This window comes from Notothenia rossii (assembly GCF_949606895.1).
Source record: "Notothenia rossii genome assembly, chromosome: 1".
In the NCBI taxonomy this organism is placed as follows: domain Eukaryota; kingdom Metazoa; phylum Chordata; class Actinopteri; order Perciformes; family Nototheniidae; genus Notothenia; species Notothenia rossii.
The window spans coordinates 74162943-74179343 of record NC_136912.1 but is presented as its reverse complement, the minus strand read 5'-3'; the positions used below and the strand labels follow the sequence as shown (position 1 = coordinate 74179343).

The 16401-nt window shown below is 41.6% G+C and overlaps 1 protein-coding gene across 1 annotated transcript; it reads right to left on the bottom strand.

Annotated features, from left to right (window-relative positions):
* Positions 1 to 3909: 3909 nt before the first annotated feature.
* On the bottom strand, positions 3910 to 15570 carry LOC307019496 (fibronectin type III domain-containing protein 7-like). Its single transcript, XM_079650453.1, has 11 exons — positions 15274 to 15570; positions 12254 to 12514; positions 10934 to 11232; positions 10003 to 10087; positions 9646 to 9915; positions 8737 to 9006; positions 8407 to 8664; positions 7830 to 8084; positions 7251 to 7505; positions 5458 to 5718; positions 3910 to 5171 (listed from the first exon to the last, which is right to left on the bottom strand). The coding sequence occupies exons 1-11, from the start codon at positions 15380 to 15382 to the stop codon at positions 5065 to 5067; spliced, it is 2430 nt and encodes an 809-aa protein (XP_079506579.1). The 5' UTR covers positions 15383 to 15570; the 3' UTR covers positions 3910 to 5064.
* Positions 15571 to 16401: the final 831 nt, after the last annotated feature.

Below are 16401 nucleotides of genomic sequence, written 5' to 3'. Positions count from 1 at the left end.
TGTAACATTGTATCACTCCTTTTTAAAAACAGTTTTTCTGAACCTGAAATGAAATAAGCAAAATGACTATAACACATTTTAGTCCGTTACTTTACCTGTGAGCATATGCTCAGCAAGACAAAAATCGCTGGCCACTTCATATTTTCTTGAAGTAAAATGACTTCTCTCCTCACACTATGCAGCTTCTGTTGGATTCAAATACTTCTCTCTTCAAGGTTTCACCTTTTTCTAAACATACTGTGTCTGTGCTGGTATAAATAGCTGCATTTGGTCCCGCCCACTGAAGCAATTGACCATTCACAGTGAAGTAGCGTAATAGAGAGGTGAAGTCCCTCCCCTTCTGGTGGACCTCCAGGGGACCTTAATTATTTCAGGAAAAGTATGGATTGAAGTCAATGGCGAGAGAAAGATTATCTTTCGACTCCGTTTGAATTGTGCCACGAATTACACATATGATGCTTGTCAATTTAAAGGATAATTTTGCAAGTCAAAAAAATTAAAATGTGTCGTAAAACTGACACATTTATTTGTGTGAAACACTCAATGAACTATATCTCTGGTCTTGCACACGTCACCAACACCAAGATTGCCGTCACGTTAGCACTCTTAACACTAAACACACTCTTTCTTTCAGAAGGCGAAAATCACTACAAGTCTGGGCATGTTTAGAGCTGTACATACGAAAAAGGGGAGTTAGTCGGTTCCGTTATGGCGCGAGACCAAAACCGCGGCGCAGCCGTGACGCGACGCAGCGCGGCTCAGATGGACCCAGTGGAAACTGGGAGTTAGACCACAATTTTGATTGAAAATGGGATCTTAATAAGAGAGAACAATTCAATATTTAAATGATAAAATTAAAAATGTTGGGTATCCTTTTGTTGAAATGTCTGTTTAAAATTAATCGAAGCATCAGACGAAAAAGGCTTTTGAAAATAATATTATATTTTGATTTAGGTCAAAATATAATATGTGTAAACCTGAAGAGTCAGTGCCTCACCAGCCATCAACCTCACTGCACGTCACTGCAGAAGCTTATATATAGACATCTAAGTTTTTTGTGCCCCACCACTTTTGTACATATAGAAACGCCACTGCACATGTCTACCCTACTTTTAGAATCTTTGAATCATGAATCTATTGATTAGATTTATGAACTATTCTACTCGATAGATTTAGGATTCGAAAATTCTTAAAGAGAAGGAAAAACATTTGTATTGTAGCACAATACTCTATATTCAAGGATGTAGTAAAGATACCACAACATATTTGCATGATATGGGTGAGAGACCCATATCATGCAAATATGTTGTTTTAAAAAAAAAAAGTTTTCAAAACCGTTTCTAGTCCTCGGCATTTCCAGACAAGTGGCTACTGTAATCAATCTCGCTGCTGTCTGTGCAATTTACTCGGCTGACTTTTTTTTTGCTTACTTTAACATAATCTTTCATGGTGGGGCTAAGATATTTCTTGGTATGGCTGTAGCCTACCCCAGCCATACCCTGGATACTCTACTGTATGGGTCTGAAAAAGGAATTGGACTTCCTCTACCTTAAGGCCTCAAAGCATTTCCAATACTCTATACCAGGGGGTCGGCAACCCCTGGCACGCGTGCCAGCATTGGCACGCGGCACCGTAACCAGTGGCACACTAGGAATAAGTGGAATAAGTGTGCAAAATATTTAAATTGTATTTTCGGATCCTGAACGAGACCGCCGCCAGAGCGCGTCTCCCCGTTACCTGCAGAAGGAAGCCATGCACGCAACGCAGCCCGGCTCTCTTTAACTCCAGGTGACTTTCTGCCGCTTTCCTCCGTGGTGCAGTGCTGATTGTTTCACCACGGAGGAAAGCACTTCACTAATTGCAGTACCCATAAGGAGCTGTACAAATGCCGCAGTTTTTGCGTGGCTGTTTATTTAGTTGAAAGCCCAGTGGCGATCTGCTCATCTCTCATCGAAATAATATGCTACAAAGGGGCGGACTGGCCATCTGTGTGTTGAACTTTCCTGTCGGCTCCCAGACCGTAGTCGAGGAGGGCAGAAGCAACAAGCTTCAGGTTCAATAACCCACTTTAGCTTAAATGACTGGAGAGAGGCGAGCTCTTCTTCGGAGGCCGTTGAATTTATTTAGCTGTTCTTCTGTTTCACAAAATACATCACACCCCTCTCTCTCTCTCTTAAAGGGACATCGATCTCATCTCACTCTGCATGACCCTAATATCATAACATGTGTGCTCTGGAAAATCACAGAACGGACGATCGTCCTTATTATTATGCCGTTTAAACCAATTATTTAAATGTGTTTGTTAAATTCGGCATCATGTAAGTTGCGCTGACAGGTCCACACACTGCTTCAACGCAGCGAGGCTCCCCCGCCCTCCGGGTGATAGTTGACGAGCGTCAAGCTCCTCAACGCCCCCCCCCCCCCCCCCCCTTGGTAATTCTCGATCGTTGGCACGCTGAAAACATTTTTTTTTTAAATGGCACTTCATATCAGAAAGGTTGCCGACCCCTGCTCTATTCTGTTGATGAACTTTCATTGTAGAAAACCTATTTCTGCCAGGAATGTAAAAAAGAAGAAATATTTGGAGTAAAGACAAATAACATGAGGTAGCGAGTCCCACAGAAGAGTTTTAGTTTGATACATAGAGGGGGGAAATGATAAAGATGTTTAGGGTCCAGTCACAATAACATCCGAGGCACCTTATTCAAACTGGGGGGGAACTATTTAGTTTTCTAAAGAATTGCGTTTTGCAGAGCCCAACATTGTTTCCAAACAGAATTAACTTAAATACAGACATGGTTAACAAATCTGCTGCAGCTTTAAATATATTTTGCACTTTTAGTGGAAATGTTAAAGTAAAAATATCGAGAATACAGACATTTAAACTTTATTGTTAAAATTAAAAAACGTTCTACTCTAGTTGTTCTGGCCCTAATACTCCTCCATACAAATACTTCTAAAAAGGTATGAGTTTGAATAAACAAGTTTAAAAACAATCAATGGACACATAAGTTGTAACTGCATTGCCAAAGCTCCATACCGCTATTGTCAAACACATTTTATATGTTCAGTTATAAACACATTTTCACACCTCTTCCAGACTTAAGGGGACATGTAAACAGTATTACAAACTGTCAACTAGAGCTCAAGCAATTAGTTAAATCAGTCAACTTGTATATAGATTCATTGTTTCCAATTTGATATCAATATTTTAATTTTAAATAACCTGAAAACCTTTTTGACTCTGGGATACTGAGCAGATGTTTTATCAAGGACAGGATATCTGACATCAGATTGAATAGATAAAATAAATATTAAATGAAATAAGGACTAATGTTGTTAGTAAATTGCCCAGGGGGTCAGAACAACACACTGAAGCAAATGTGCCTGATTTACCTTAGTTTCAGTTTCACAACTAGGATTAATTTTCACCAAGGTGTCTGAGCATTTACAACAGTTATGAAAACTTGCCAAAAGCACTTCCTGCCGGACAACTTTCTTTGTAGCAGGAAAAGAAAATGTCCAAAGTGTGGCCGGGTAACAATTTTGGTCACTATTCTTTTAGGTAAGAAAGATAGAAAGTAAATGTGAACACTACTGACAAAGATAAGTAAAAGACCTCATTATATAAAAGGCCCGTTTCGGTATAATATATTGTATTATAATTTAATCTGATGGATAGATCTGAAGCTGACATTAAATATAAATACCTTTTAGTTAAAAATGTATATTCAAAAGTTATCAAACAAACTGAGGGAAGTCAAAAGCATTAGCCTTTGGATTATAGTGGAGTCAAAGTATTGGAGTAGGTACACTTAGTTATGGTCCGCCACAATTTGGCAACAAACGGCATAAAACAAGATTTTGAAGCACAAATCTATGGGCAAAATAAACCACACATCACAAAAATGATGCTCGGAATAATTTATTTACTGATCTAAGAATCAGGTTTTCACAACAACAGAGACACATATCACAAACAGTTGAATTCATCCTGAGAACACATGATTAGGTGACACAGATCACCAGGAGCCTTCCTACTTGGGGGCACACCTACAATTATTTACTTTTTGGCCAACCATCCAATCAATTATTCAGAAAATGAAGGGGCAAAAATATTCTTCAAGGTCTGCTTAGGCAGTGTTACTCTTTTGCCAATTGATCTTTTTGTCAATATGGTGATTTGTTCAAGAGGTACTTTTAACATGTTTCATGTCCACATTGTACATGTTGCCTCATGAGCAGCAAACATATGCACTCGTCTCTTCGAGTGCTTGATCAAGATCGTTTAGGGAATAGAGGGGTATTGTTTTATCAGTGATACAGACATAAAAACACATACAAATGTATTATTAAAATGATTTCACTATCACCACTGGACAACACAGGCATGTTGTCCAGTGCAGGCAAGTCCTTCTATTCATCCAGGAGTTGGCTTTATTGCAGTGGTGCGGGACTGATGGAGGAAGAGCAGGAAAAGGAAGATGGCGGTGTTGCGTCTGTGGAGAAGAGATTCAGTCACATTCAGTTTGAAGAAATGTATATCCATTAAGTAAATTGTTACATCTTATAACAGCAGAGTGTCAAATCAAAGTTTTCAGATCAAAATAATGTTTTATTGTGACCAGCAGAGAGAATCATCATTATAACTGAACATGTATAATATACTTAATTATTATGTCTTACTGTAACAAGTATCAGAGTTTTGTTTCTGTTCTCGTTTCATGTCGTGCCTGCGTTGCTTTAATATTGGTGTTTTCATAAAAGGTCATCTTTTAGCTTGCTTTATTGTCACATATATTGTTAATTATATTGTGAAGTTTAAAGGATGATTAAAAGCTGGTCTCAAAGAGGCAAGCTCACTGGCTTCACATAACTTTATGCTTGCGTTTTTAGTCAACCACTATAGCAGTTGCTGCTATGTACAGCTTCCACTACAGTTTCTGTATAATTGTCGTATTTTTACTTACCATATCTAGTCCACGCTTCTCTTTCCTCTGTATATCACTGCAGAACAACAGGTTGAAATGACATTAGAGAAAAATAATAATTTTACTTCTTAAGTCAAATAAATGTTTGGGTGGTTTCGGTGGGACTTAAAATAGAGTTATAAATATATCTTTGCATATTATAACACTCACCTGTACCAAGGTTGCTGCCTTCGCAAGAGACTGAGAGGGCAGGGGAAAAAAAGGTTGAAATTCAGTCAAAATGTTGTCAATCATTTTAAACATGATTCAGCTGTGCCACCTTTGTTGCCCTCTGAGGCTTGAATCGTCTTTACTGCTGTTGTGTTCCCAAATACAGAAAGACATAAAATCACTAGTGCTAAAACTTTTCCGTTAAGAGCATAAACAGAGGGTTAACTTTTAATATAAACAAAAGGACACATTAGCTCCAAACTAAATTCCTATATTATTTATCATCATAAACAACTGAGAGATGTCACAATCCTACCTGAGTAGATCCTCTGGGCGCAGAAGAGGACTTTGCTGCCCTCTGGTGTGAGCGGAGTCACCACCACAGTGTAGACATCCCCACACTGGATGTTGGGAACATCACAGCTGCTCTCCCCGGGGGAGGCGGTGCAGGTGTAGTTGTTCCTGCTGCCCACCAGCTCTGTGACGTAGCTGTGGCTGCTGCCAGCACCGCGCCAGTGCACCCGCAGAGAGCTGTGGGCCATCCCATAGAGCCGGACGCCTGATGGACAGCAGGCACCTGAGAGAGAGACATGAAGGGAGGTTTCTGAAGTGGCTTTAATGTCTGAAAGATAACCAGCCCATTCAAAGAGAGCACTACAAATTGTTTTAATTTTTGGAACATATATTTCACCGAGCTGTCAAATGTTAATCCTGACGCACATGAGCAAAGCAGTCAAGAAATGGCTTTGAATTTAAAGTGTATTTTGTAGTGCCGGGACTCGATTAAAAACATTAATCTAATTAATTAGAGATTTTTTAATTAATTAATCGAAATTAATCGCATTTTTAATTACATATAAATATTTGACCTGAGAACAGTGAGAAGATGTCAATAAAGTGTGCCGTCACACAGAGGTACTTTGAATTGCTTACCGGGGTCCAATGATCCCCAGTCAGGGCAACACATTCGGCTTTCTCCAATAAATTCTCTTTATCTTCCTTTTCATTGTCATAAAGCTGCTGGATTCTTTTTGTCACTGTCTTTCTGCATGGCAGCTCATATGTTGTGTCAGACGATGCAATCTGTAGTACCTTTTGCAGCCCCTTATTTTCTACCACTCCAAGTGGTCTACAGTCGAGTGCAATCCAGTGAGCTGGTTATTTTTTTCAGACGTGGACTTAGTTATCCTGGCCCTGAAACCAGTCATCTGGTTGAGTGTAGGTTGGGTGTGGGTCATACTTGTCAACCCTCCCGATTTTCGCGGGAGACTCCCGATTTCATTGCCCTCTCCCGGTTTCCTCCCGGGGTCATATTTCTCCCGCATTTCTGACAAAATCAGATTTACACACGACTGTTTCCACTCGGACTTTAATAAGCTACACCATTGTTTGGTTTCCATGGTAACACGTCTCTTTAGTAGCGCGCGCGACTCAATGTCTGAGAGGGAGAGGCAGATATTCCGAGAAAACAGAACAAGAATCGACAACTACTCTACTCTCTGCTCACTCCTTTCCTGTAAAATGCAGGTCCAGTCCACACATATGCTCCATCAACAATGATCATCATTGTTCCAACGTGACGCTAATGCTAACAGGCTAACTTAAACTGCTAAACCTCACCAAAACAAATAAACGCACTCTGTTTCAGCGACGGACAGTAGCATGCAGTCCACAGCTGGGTCCTATTTGAGCTTCTGACACCATGTTTGTAGATGTAGGTGCATTAATAAACAAGGCAAGTCAGGCTGTGTCTCAACGCCGTGTATTCACATTAAGCAGGTAATCATACAACTGAGGTATAGTCACGTGAGGCAGATATATATCACAGGCACAATACGTCCACAGGGTAGAGCTGCAACCTAGCCTAAACCACCCTGTAACAGGTGCTACAGGCCGCAAGGCAGTGCACTTACAACTACAATAAGCATGTTAATATTAATCTAACAGCTCCGGCGATCCACTAGCACCCCCCATTGATACATACCATAAACAATCGTGTATATATATTGCTTCTTTTTTATAATAAAAGTGTCATGTCAGTGCTTTCTGGTAGATACACTACAGTTGCAAAATATTTTCTTTTCATTGGAAGAAAACCCAATCACTTACTGGACGAGAAGCCCTCATAGGAGCAGTTTGACCGGCGCCCGCTGTGGCTGATCGCCTCCATGGTGATGGTGTAATTGGTCCCACAGGTGATGCATCCCATGAGGCAGTGGGAGTCCATGGTGTGGCAGCGGGCGTGGCCACGCGTTGATGTTAGGGAAGTGATGAATGTATGCGCCCCTTTAGCGGGAGACCATGACACATTGCTCATTGCCTGCGTCACCTGATCCACCACTTGATCCACCGGGCAGCACGGTCCTGTAGAAGAGGATGATACATTTAGTGTTGAAGTGGAACAAAAAAACTACCATCTGTATTAAAATCAGAATACCTATATTCGTCCCACAGAGGGGACATTTACATTTGTTACAGCAGAAAAGAGCAAAAGACAGCTTGATATTAACTAAGAAATCAGTTTTTATTACAAATATCTGTGTTCGTATTCCATGCTGAGGAAACCTTAAGGTGTTCTTGAGGCTGTAGGTGGCGCTACACGTCACTAGCATGCTATTATATTGTTGTTTTTAAGTCCTGCCTGTGCTTTATAATAAAATGGTTCAATCACAACTTTTGACCGCTCACCTGTTTCCAACAATTCAGAGTAGCTGGGTAAACCCAAGCCTGCTGGGCTGGTTGCTATGACGCTGACTTCAAAGTTAGAGCCACAAGGAAGGTCAGTGATATCGCAGCTGTTTCCGTCTGTGTTGCAGGTGCGTGTGCCGTCATCTCCCGACGCTGTCACGGTGTAAATAGCAAGCCTGTTGTTTGGAGTCCAGCTGACACTGAAGCAGGAGGAGTTTCTCTGAGTCAACATCAGATTCATCGGCATGCATGGAGCTGACGGGTGGAGGAAAAGAGGAATTAAGAGCATAATCAAACCTCTGAGACTACTCCACATACAGTACATGAGGAATGGATGTGAAATTAATGAATTGGCTGTAGGCCTATGTGTAGTTTTAAAATATACTGTAGCTCTCTGATGACCAGTCTAGTTCATAATATTAGATATCAAGCATTTGAAGTCATTCAAAACTATTTTTTAACTGATCTTTTAGCGTTATTTAAATGGGAAATCTGAAAATGAAACAAAGTGGAAAACTTTACAACTTAAAAATGTAACTGGATATTTGCTGGATACAGGTGGGCACACGTTTCCTACCTGTGATTTGTGTGTGAGCTTTGCATGCCCGGTTGCATCCGCTGATGTCGTTGCAGGGTGTCACCACCACGCTGTAGGAACTATCGCAGCTGAGGTCAGAGAGGGCGCACACCGGAGCCGTGTCGTTACACAGGATGACCTCTGAACTGTCTGCAGCTCGAGTCTGGTACAGCTCTGCCCCCCGAGAGACCGTCCACGTGATCTCAAACGTGTCAGTGCTCACGGCGGAGATGGATACACCCTCTGGACAACAGAGCACTGAAAGACACACAGGGGGTGTGATACACAGAAAATCATGAATTCAAATCTGTCCCCTCAGTGGCTACTTACAGGTGGTGTCGTTGAGAACCTGTCCTTCAGGACTGCTGCCAGCCTGGTTGAAGGCCATCACAGACATCAGGTATGTGTGGCCACATGTGCAGTTGTAGGTGCAGCTCCTGCTGGTGGTGTTGCAGCTCTCCTCTGCACCGTCTCCTCTCTTGATGAAGGCTGTGTAGCTGTCGACGTGAGTCACCGTGTCCCAGGTCAGCGTGCAGCTTCCTTCTGTCGACTCCACAACAGCCAGAGACTGTGGGGGGCAGGGGGCTGACCGGACAGGACAGCAGAGAGTTTAGTCATATTTTAATGACAGAGGGTTTCAGAGCAAACTAGTGCTGCCATCATTTTTTTATCCATATCTAGACTAGCACTAATGTGTTAATGTTAGAATTCTACATATAACATAATAATGTTTTTCTTATTAAACAACTAAATGTAATCATAACTCTTGTAGGGAAGTGTATGTTCAAAGTATCCGTTTGATTTCCTTGTATATTAGATTTAATCTATTTAAGAATTCTTCTGATGGTAAGAAAAAGCCTTATGTATTTTATGTTTGAAGAGAATGTGAAGATTGAATGATCTTATAGCTGTCTCGTAAACAGATCATAAATATGCAAAGACGAATAGATTTCTTGTCAACTTTCAAATTAAACCATTTTGATAATCCATTAATGTAAGGATCAGAGGTTCAAATTGATCCTGTAGTCACATTTATGGCATCGAAGTAACTTTGGATAAAAGTGATTCTAAATAAGATGTAATGAACTAACTTCCAACCAACCAACACTTATACAGTATCTTGTGACTAATCCAATACTCCTTGCATTATTATGGCTTGCTCATTATAGGTCTACGGTGCCCTATTACAAACAGATAGTTCACAAGTGTGATCGGAATTAAATGTAGTCTAATACTCACAGGTGATGAACACCATGGGGCCGGATTGGTCGCTGGGCCCGGCCTCGTTGGAGGTGCTGACCCGGACTATGTGTACCTCTCCGCAGCCCACTGGAGCCAGGATGCAGGAGCTGGATGTGGATGTGGAGTTACAGGTGAGGTTCTGGTCGCTCATCACATGGTACTGGAGGGACCCAAAGACCCCCTCATCCCGTTCCCAGGACACGGAGATACCGGCCAAACCGTTATTCATCACCATGGAGACATTGGCAATAGATGGCATAGCAGGTCCTGTGAAAACAATAAAACATGCCCACAAAACACACTAACAGGAGTAGAGAAGTATAATTAGAGTAATAGTTTCTAAATTACTCTTACCAGTAATGTTTGGTGAGGAACATGTTATTACTAATAATACTGTATTAATCAGATGGCTGCCGTTCTTAGATATAGATGTCACAGCCTGAGGTTGAAAATATTTTATATAGTTCAAACCAACACAGAGACCCACTATTTCAGCATCAAATGACTGTTTACATGTCAACACTTATCGAGTTATTTGAACATGGCTTTATAACTAGTTCTATTTGTACAGTTTTTGTATTCTTGTGATGGCATAAGTCTTTGTGGACAAATAAGACACTCCAGAGAAGACCAGTGCTACCTATGTGTCTTTTTGAACTACTAGGAGTCGCCCAAGTTCAAATGTAGAACCTTTTCTTGTATGGAGTAGTTTCCTTTATGAAACAAAGGGTTTTAATACCATTTCAAACAACTTGAGTCATGTTTTTTGTAGCTTATATAGGCTACATCCCATGATAATCATTTGAAGATATATATTTTTACACAATATTCTGTGTCTTAAGGTCATGTTTTAGGTTCCACTATTATATATTTCTAATAAGTGCAAGACTGTGAAGAGGTTAAATGTTTCTGGAAAGCAAAAACTTTTTTTGTGTGGAGGAGGCGTGTGGTGCAGTGGATAGAGCGTTGGTATTCGGATCAGGTTCAAACCCCTCTGCAGTCAGAATGTCGTTGTGCCCCTGGGCACTTTACCCCAAATTGCTCGTGTGGGGATTGCCCACAGTATTGAGTATGTAAGTCGTGTTGGATAAAAGCATCCAACAAGTAACATGTAATGTAATACTTACCCAATAACATGAAAAGTTCTGTGACTGTGTTAAGTTTATTTAAGATTGCAAGCCTAGTTAATATTTTCTCTCATCTCTACACGTATAATATTTTTTACATGATCAAATAAAAAAGGCACATGGACTCTATATACTTGTAGGAGCAATCATGGGTATTTCCCACACACAGAAAAGAGTCTCGGTGCACGCTTACTTGTCATCTGGTTGATGTACTGACTGTCCTCTCCCTGGCGGCCCTCGGGGTCCCAGGCGAAACCCTTTATGACGTAGACTGAGCCCATATCCAGGCCGGAGACGATCCAATTGGTGCTGGAAGTGTTGTGCTTGATGAAGGTGGTGTTCCAGCCAAACTTGTACAGAGACAGGCTGTACTGGACAGCGTTGGCAACAGGAGCCCAGGACACAGTGATGCTGTCGTTGCTGGGAGAGGAGGCGGAGAGCTGAGGAGGGGGCAACACTGTGGAGGGGGACAAAGTTTAACTTTATGAAGCGATGAGGGCGACTGTACTTTGAGTGAATATGTTTCTCTTGACTTTGATTGTTGCTTACTTAGTCATTTAAGATGTATGCTTTTGAAGCCAAGTCTTAAGGGAATAAACATCCTGAGTCATGTTTTACAGCAGTTAAGTCCTAGTAAAGCCCTTACTTTTTTGTGAATCCATTTTTTTATTTTTTGTTCTATTGTCAGCAGTCACAGATCCAAGCAGTGATGTCAGAATATGGGCTGCACCCAAGTATCAGCCACTTCACAGACTTTTATGCACCTACTAAAAAATGAAAATGATAGTTTTCATGTTTCTGAATAAGTGAGCAATCAATCTCACATGTTTGAATTTAATTTAGATGTAAAAAAGTTGTTTTTAGTTTCAAACATGTGAGTGGAAAGCTTCGGTTATAATTTTGAAAAATGGTGGATGTATAAATAAATCCACCTATAGTGTAGTTATTCTCAATCTGAAATAAACAGAAACCTACATTCAAGGAAGGGAAATTAAATCAGAGGTGAATAATGGCAAACGGCGAACAAAAACGATGACTGCCTGTAGCATGTTATTTTGTACTCATGTGGATCAGATAGTCCCCTGGGGATGGAGTAGAGAGGTGCCAGCCATGTTCTCAGGATCAGGTCCTCCCATTGTGTTTAACAGAGAAGGGTCCGGTATACTTACCGTCTTTACTGGAAAGACCCTAAGGCATTGATCGGCAAGAAAAACCCTGGATTCTTTTTGCACAAAAACTGAAGATAATGTGTATACATTCCCTGACAGGACTGTATACTCTGCTAAGAGACAATGAAGGAGAACAAGTGACTCCTGCAGGGTATGGAGACTGAGAAGAACAGGACATATTGTTTCTTACTGAATATGTGACTCATTGCTATAATCCAGCCCTTGGGGTTTAATTGTTTACCCACTGAATACATTTCTTAGGTTTTGTTTCTCAATCTTGAATTATGGACACAAACACTACAACAGTACCTGTCTTTGCAGTCACAGGGGACGATGGCTGGCTCTGGCCTCCACTGTTCACAGACATGATGCTGAGTGAGTACTCTGTGTACGGGTCGAGAGACTCAATCTCAGCGGGGGAGGAGGACACGATGTATTCTCTGATGAAGCGGTTTGGATTCTGCAATCGTATGATGTAAGATGTCGCCCCGGTCTTCAAGCTGAAAGACACGATAAAAGTCTTGCTGTCCTTCGACTTCACCGTCAGGATTGGATCCATCACCTCAGGAGCTAAAAGATTCACAAGAAATACAGTTTGACGAGATACTACACCTTCCTCCACCTTCTCAGCGATAGTTGGCAATGCAATCCATCTTTTTACCCACAGATTTCAGGGCAAACTATTTATTTTGTGTCTGCAACAGTACGTCAATTTGAATGCTGAATGTAATAAAATAAAACTATTTGCTTAAAGAAAGGCTTATTTAAACCATGAGGAACTAACAGTGACTCTTCTGTGCTCCTCTGTTCATCATCAAACTACCATTTAAGTGTTTTAAAATGTACACGTTACATTAGTTATTCAGATAACAAATGTTTAAAAAAACATTGACTGTAATGTGTATACAGATACACTATATAGACAAAAGTATTGGGCCACCTAAAGGCGCTTTTATGACATCCCATTCCAAATTCTTGGGCATTAATCTGAAGTTGGTCCCCCCCTTTGAAGCTATTAATTTCTGGAAAGGCTTAACAAGATTTTGGAGAATCTCCATTCTAGTTCAGCCCAAAGGTGTTCAAGTCAGGGCTCTGTGCGGGCCAGTCAAATTCTTCCACACCAAACTCATCCAACCAGGCCTTTATAGACCATACTTTGTGCACTGGGGCACAGTCATGCTGGAACAGAAGAGGTGCCTTCCCCAAACTGTTTCCACAAAGTTGGAAGCATAGAATTGTCCAAAATGACTTGGTAAGATGAAGCATTAAGAATCACCAGACAAACCACCCCATAGCATTATCCCTCAAACTTTACAGTTGGCACCAGGGGTGGACTGGCCATTGGGAATACCGGGAGATTCCCCCGGTGGGCCGGTGCCGTGTGTGGGCCGGAGGGCCAAAAATAAAATAAATAAAATATTTGTTATTTTGCCTAAATCATACCGGCCCAAAGCAGCTGTCACTACGCAGTGAACGATCAGGAGTTAGTGACTGAGAGACCTAGCTGGCAGTTGCTTACAGATGGATAAACAAGCTCCAAAGCTGGCGTTTTTGTATAGTTTGCGTATACAGTATTGTAGCGAGCCCTGGGTTCAGGGGGAGTGGCTGTACCCGTAGGCGAGTGAAAAGGAGGCAGTCCGTCTGCCTCAGCGGTCACGCGGCTGTGGCGCCGAACGTGTTGCCCACATTTATTGTTTTGGTGCAGTCACTTTTGCCTCCACTTGCTGTTCAACTAAATGTTGAAAGAAAAAGTAAATTTGTTTACAGTTCTGTTTTATATGGGTGTTGACTAAGAATTGGGAGGGATGAAACACTTTTTAATGGTCACACATGCAGAGCACACAGCACACAGTGAAATGTGTTCTCTGCTTTTACCCATCCTAGTACCAGGAGTCTAGTACTAGGAGCAGTGGGCAGCTATTGTACAGCGCCCGGGGAGCAATGGGAGTGAGGGGGGAAGGGGGATGTCCGGTGCCTTGCTCAAGGGCACCACGGCAGGGAAGGAGGTGAACTGAGACCTCTCCAAGTAGAAGTCCACACTCCAAAAGTAGGTCTGGTCGGGGACTTGAACCGGCGACCCTACGGCTCACAGTCCAAGCCCCTACTGACTGCCATAGATTTAGTCCCTAAGTTTGCTCTCAAAGTGCACCAGATTGATGCATTTAACGTCAACATTTAAAAAAAAATCTTCCCGGGGGAGCTTGCCCCAGACCCCCCTAGAGGTGGTGAGGTCCACCACCTGCCCACAACCCCTGTTAAATTGTCTCACCCACATTGAGGATGCTTCCTACGCCCATGTTTTTTTCCATTCGTCAAGTCAGGCAAATTGGGTCAAAATGTTAATTCATCAATGATCTGTTAACATTAAAATTGCGAAATATATGCTGTAACTATTTTGCTCTAGGCAACTCCAGGGCTCAGGTAATGTGATTACTATATGAATAATTGTCCAAAACAACATTAAATGCATAGGGTTTTTTGTTAAGTAACATACTTTCGTCGCCGGCCGGCCGATACATATCGCGCATTAAGTGGGCCTGTCTGTCAATTAATCCCCGGGCCACTTTTCCTCCCCCCCGGTCCGCCCCTGGTTGGCACAATGCAGTCCGGCAGCCGGTAACGTTTTCCTGGCATTCGCCAAATCCAGACTCGTCCATCAGACTGCCTGATAGAGAAGCGTGTTTCCTCACTTCACAGAACACGTTTCCACTGCTTCCACTGCTCTGGCAGCACTTCAGTGTCAGCACTCCGCAGTTATCGAGTCAGTAGAGCTTTGGCGACTTTTAAGCACTCTGCGCCCCCGCTCTAACTTTACGTGGTCTTTACGTGAGTTGCTGTGGTTCCTAAACGCTTAGACTTTGCAATAATAACACTTACAGTTGATCGTGGAATATCTACGAAAGAAGACATTGCACGAACTGACTTGTTGCAACGGTGGCATATTACAGTACCACGTTCAAATTCAGTGAGCTCTTTAATAATAAAATTACTTTTATAACGCGCTTTTCCTGGTGCTCAAAGTGCTTTAGAACGACCCAGTCTTTCACATGTTTGTAAAGGCAGACTGCAGGGCTAGTTGCTTAATTTGATACACCTGTGGCAATGGGACTGAATGAAACACCTGTATGCAATGATTAAGGAGTGTCCCAATACTTTTGTATACACACACACAAGAAATAATTAGTTTGCCCGAATATCACAGAATAAAACGGTAGGCCTACTGTACTAGCTTAACTAAAACAAATGCACCAGAACGTTTGTGTGTGTGGTGAAGCTAAACAAGAATAAAACACTCAATTAAGTGCTTTAACATCACAAGGTTACCTCACCTGAGGAAGAATCGATAGTTCCAATGTTTAGTATCTCTTGAGCATTATCCAGAGCTGCAACTGTGAATGTATACATGATGTTTGGGGACAGAGAGTTGATGGTGCCCATCACTGTGTGTGGACCAAACACGGCATAACCAACGGGGTTGCCTGGGGAGTTCTGGGGGGCGGCGATGACCTTGTATGAGCTGGCTCCGTAGATCCTGGTCCATCTGAGAATCACGCTCTTCGATGTTGCAGAGAACACGGATACTTCGATATCTGAGAGAGAGCATCTTTATAGTAGCCTACTTTTTTACACCCTGAGAAATTAATTCATGTACAGATACATATAGCCTACCATCAATATTTTGTGCCCCTTCATTCTCATATGGAAATGATATTACCATCTGCAGTGTAGTTATGGTAAAATATAAAATACATACCTTGTGCTGCAGCCTGCACATGTAGATAATAAAATAAAAACGGTTATGGTTTTATATGACATTCAAGTTCCTACTACTTGACTGTAACATTGTATCACTCCTTTTTAAAAACAGTTTTTCTGAACCTGAAATGAAATAAGCAAAATGACTATAACACATTTTAGTCCGTTACTTTACCTGTGAGCATATGCTCAGCAAGACAAAAATCGCTGGCCACTTCATATTTTCTTGAAGTAAAATGACTTCTCTCCTCACACTATGCAGCTTCTGTTGGATTCAAATACTTCTCTCTTCAAGGTTTCACCTTTTTCTAAACATACTGTGTCTGTGCTGGTATAAATAGCTGCATTTGGTCCCGCCCACTGAAGCAATTGACCATTCACAGTGAAGTAGCGTAATAGAGAGGTGAAGTCCCTCCCCTTCTGGTGGACCTCCAGGGGACCTTAATTATTTCAGGAAAAGTATGGATTGAAGTCAATGGCGAGAGAAAGATTATCTTTCGACTCCGTTTGAATTGTGCCACGAATTACACATATGATGCTTGTCAATTTAAAGGATAATTTTGCAAGTCAAAAAAATTAAAATGTGTCGTAAAACTGACACATTTATTTGTGTGAAACACTCAATGAACTATATCTCTGGTCTTGCACACGTCACCAACACCAAGATTGCCGTCACGTTAGCACTCTTAACACTAAACACA

What these genes read in the sequence shown, in the direction of transcription:
- LOC307019496 (XM_079650453.1), bottom strand. Translation starts at nt 15,382, where the DNA reads ATGGGCACCATCAACTCTCTGTCCCCAAACATCATGTATACATTCACA. An exon ending in AACTATCGATTCTTCCTCAG is followed by an intron (nt 12,515 to 15,273) that starts GTGAGGTAACCT and finishes TGAATCTTTTAG; the next exon opens with CTCCTGAGGTGATGGATCCA. An exon ending in GACTCTTTTCTGTGTGTGGG is followed by an intron (nt 10,088 to 10,933) that starts AAATACCCATGA and finishes TTTCAACCTCAG; the next exon opens with GCTGTGACATCTATATCTAA.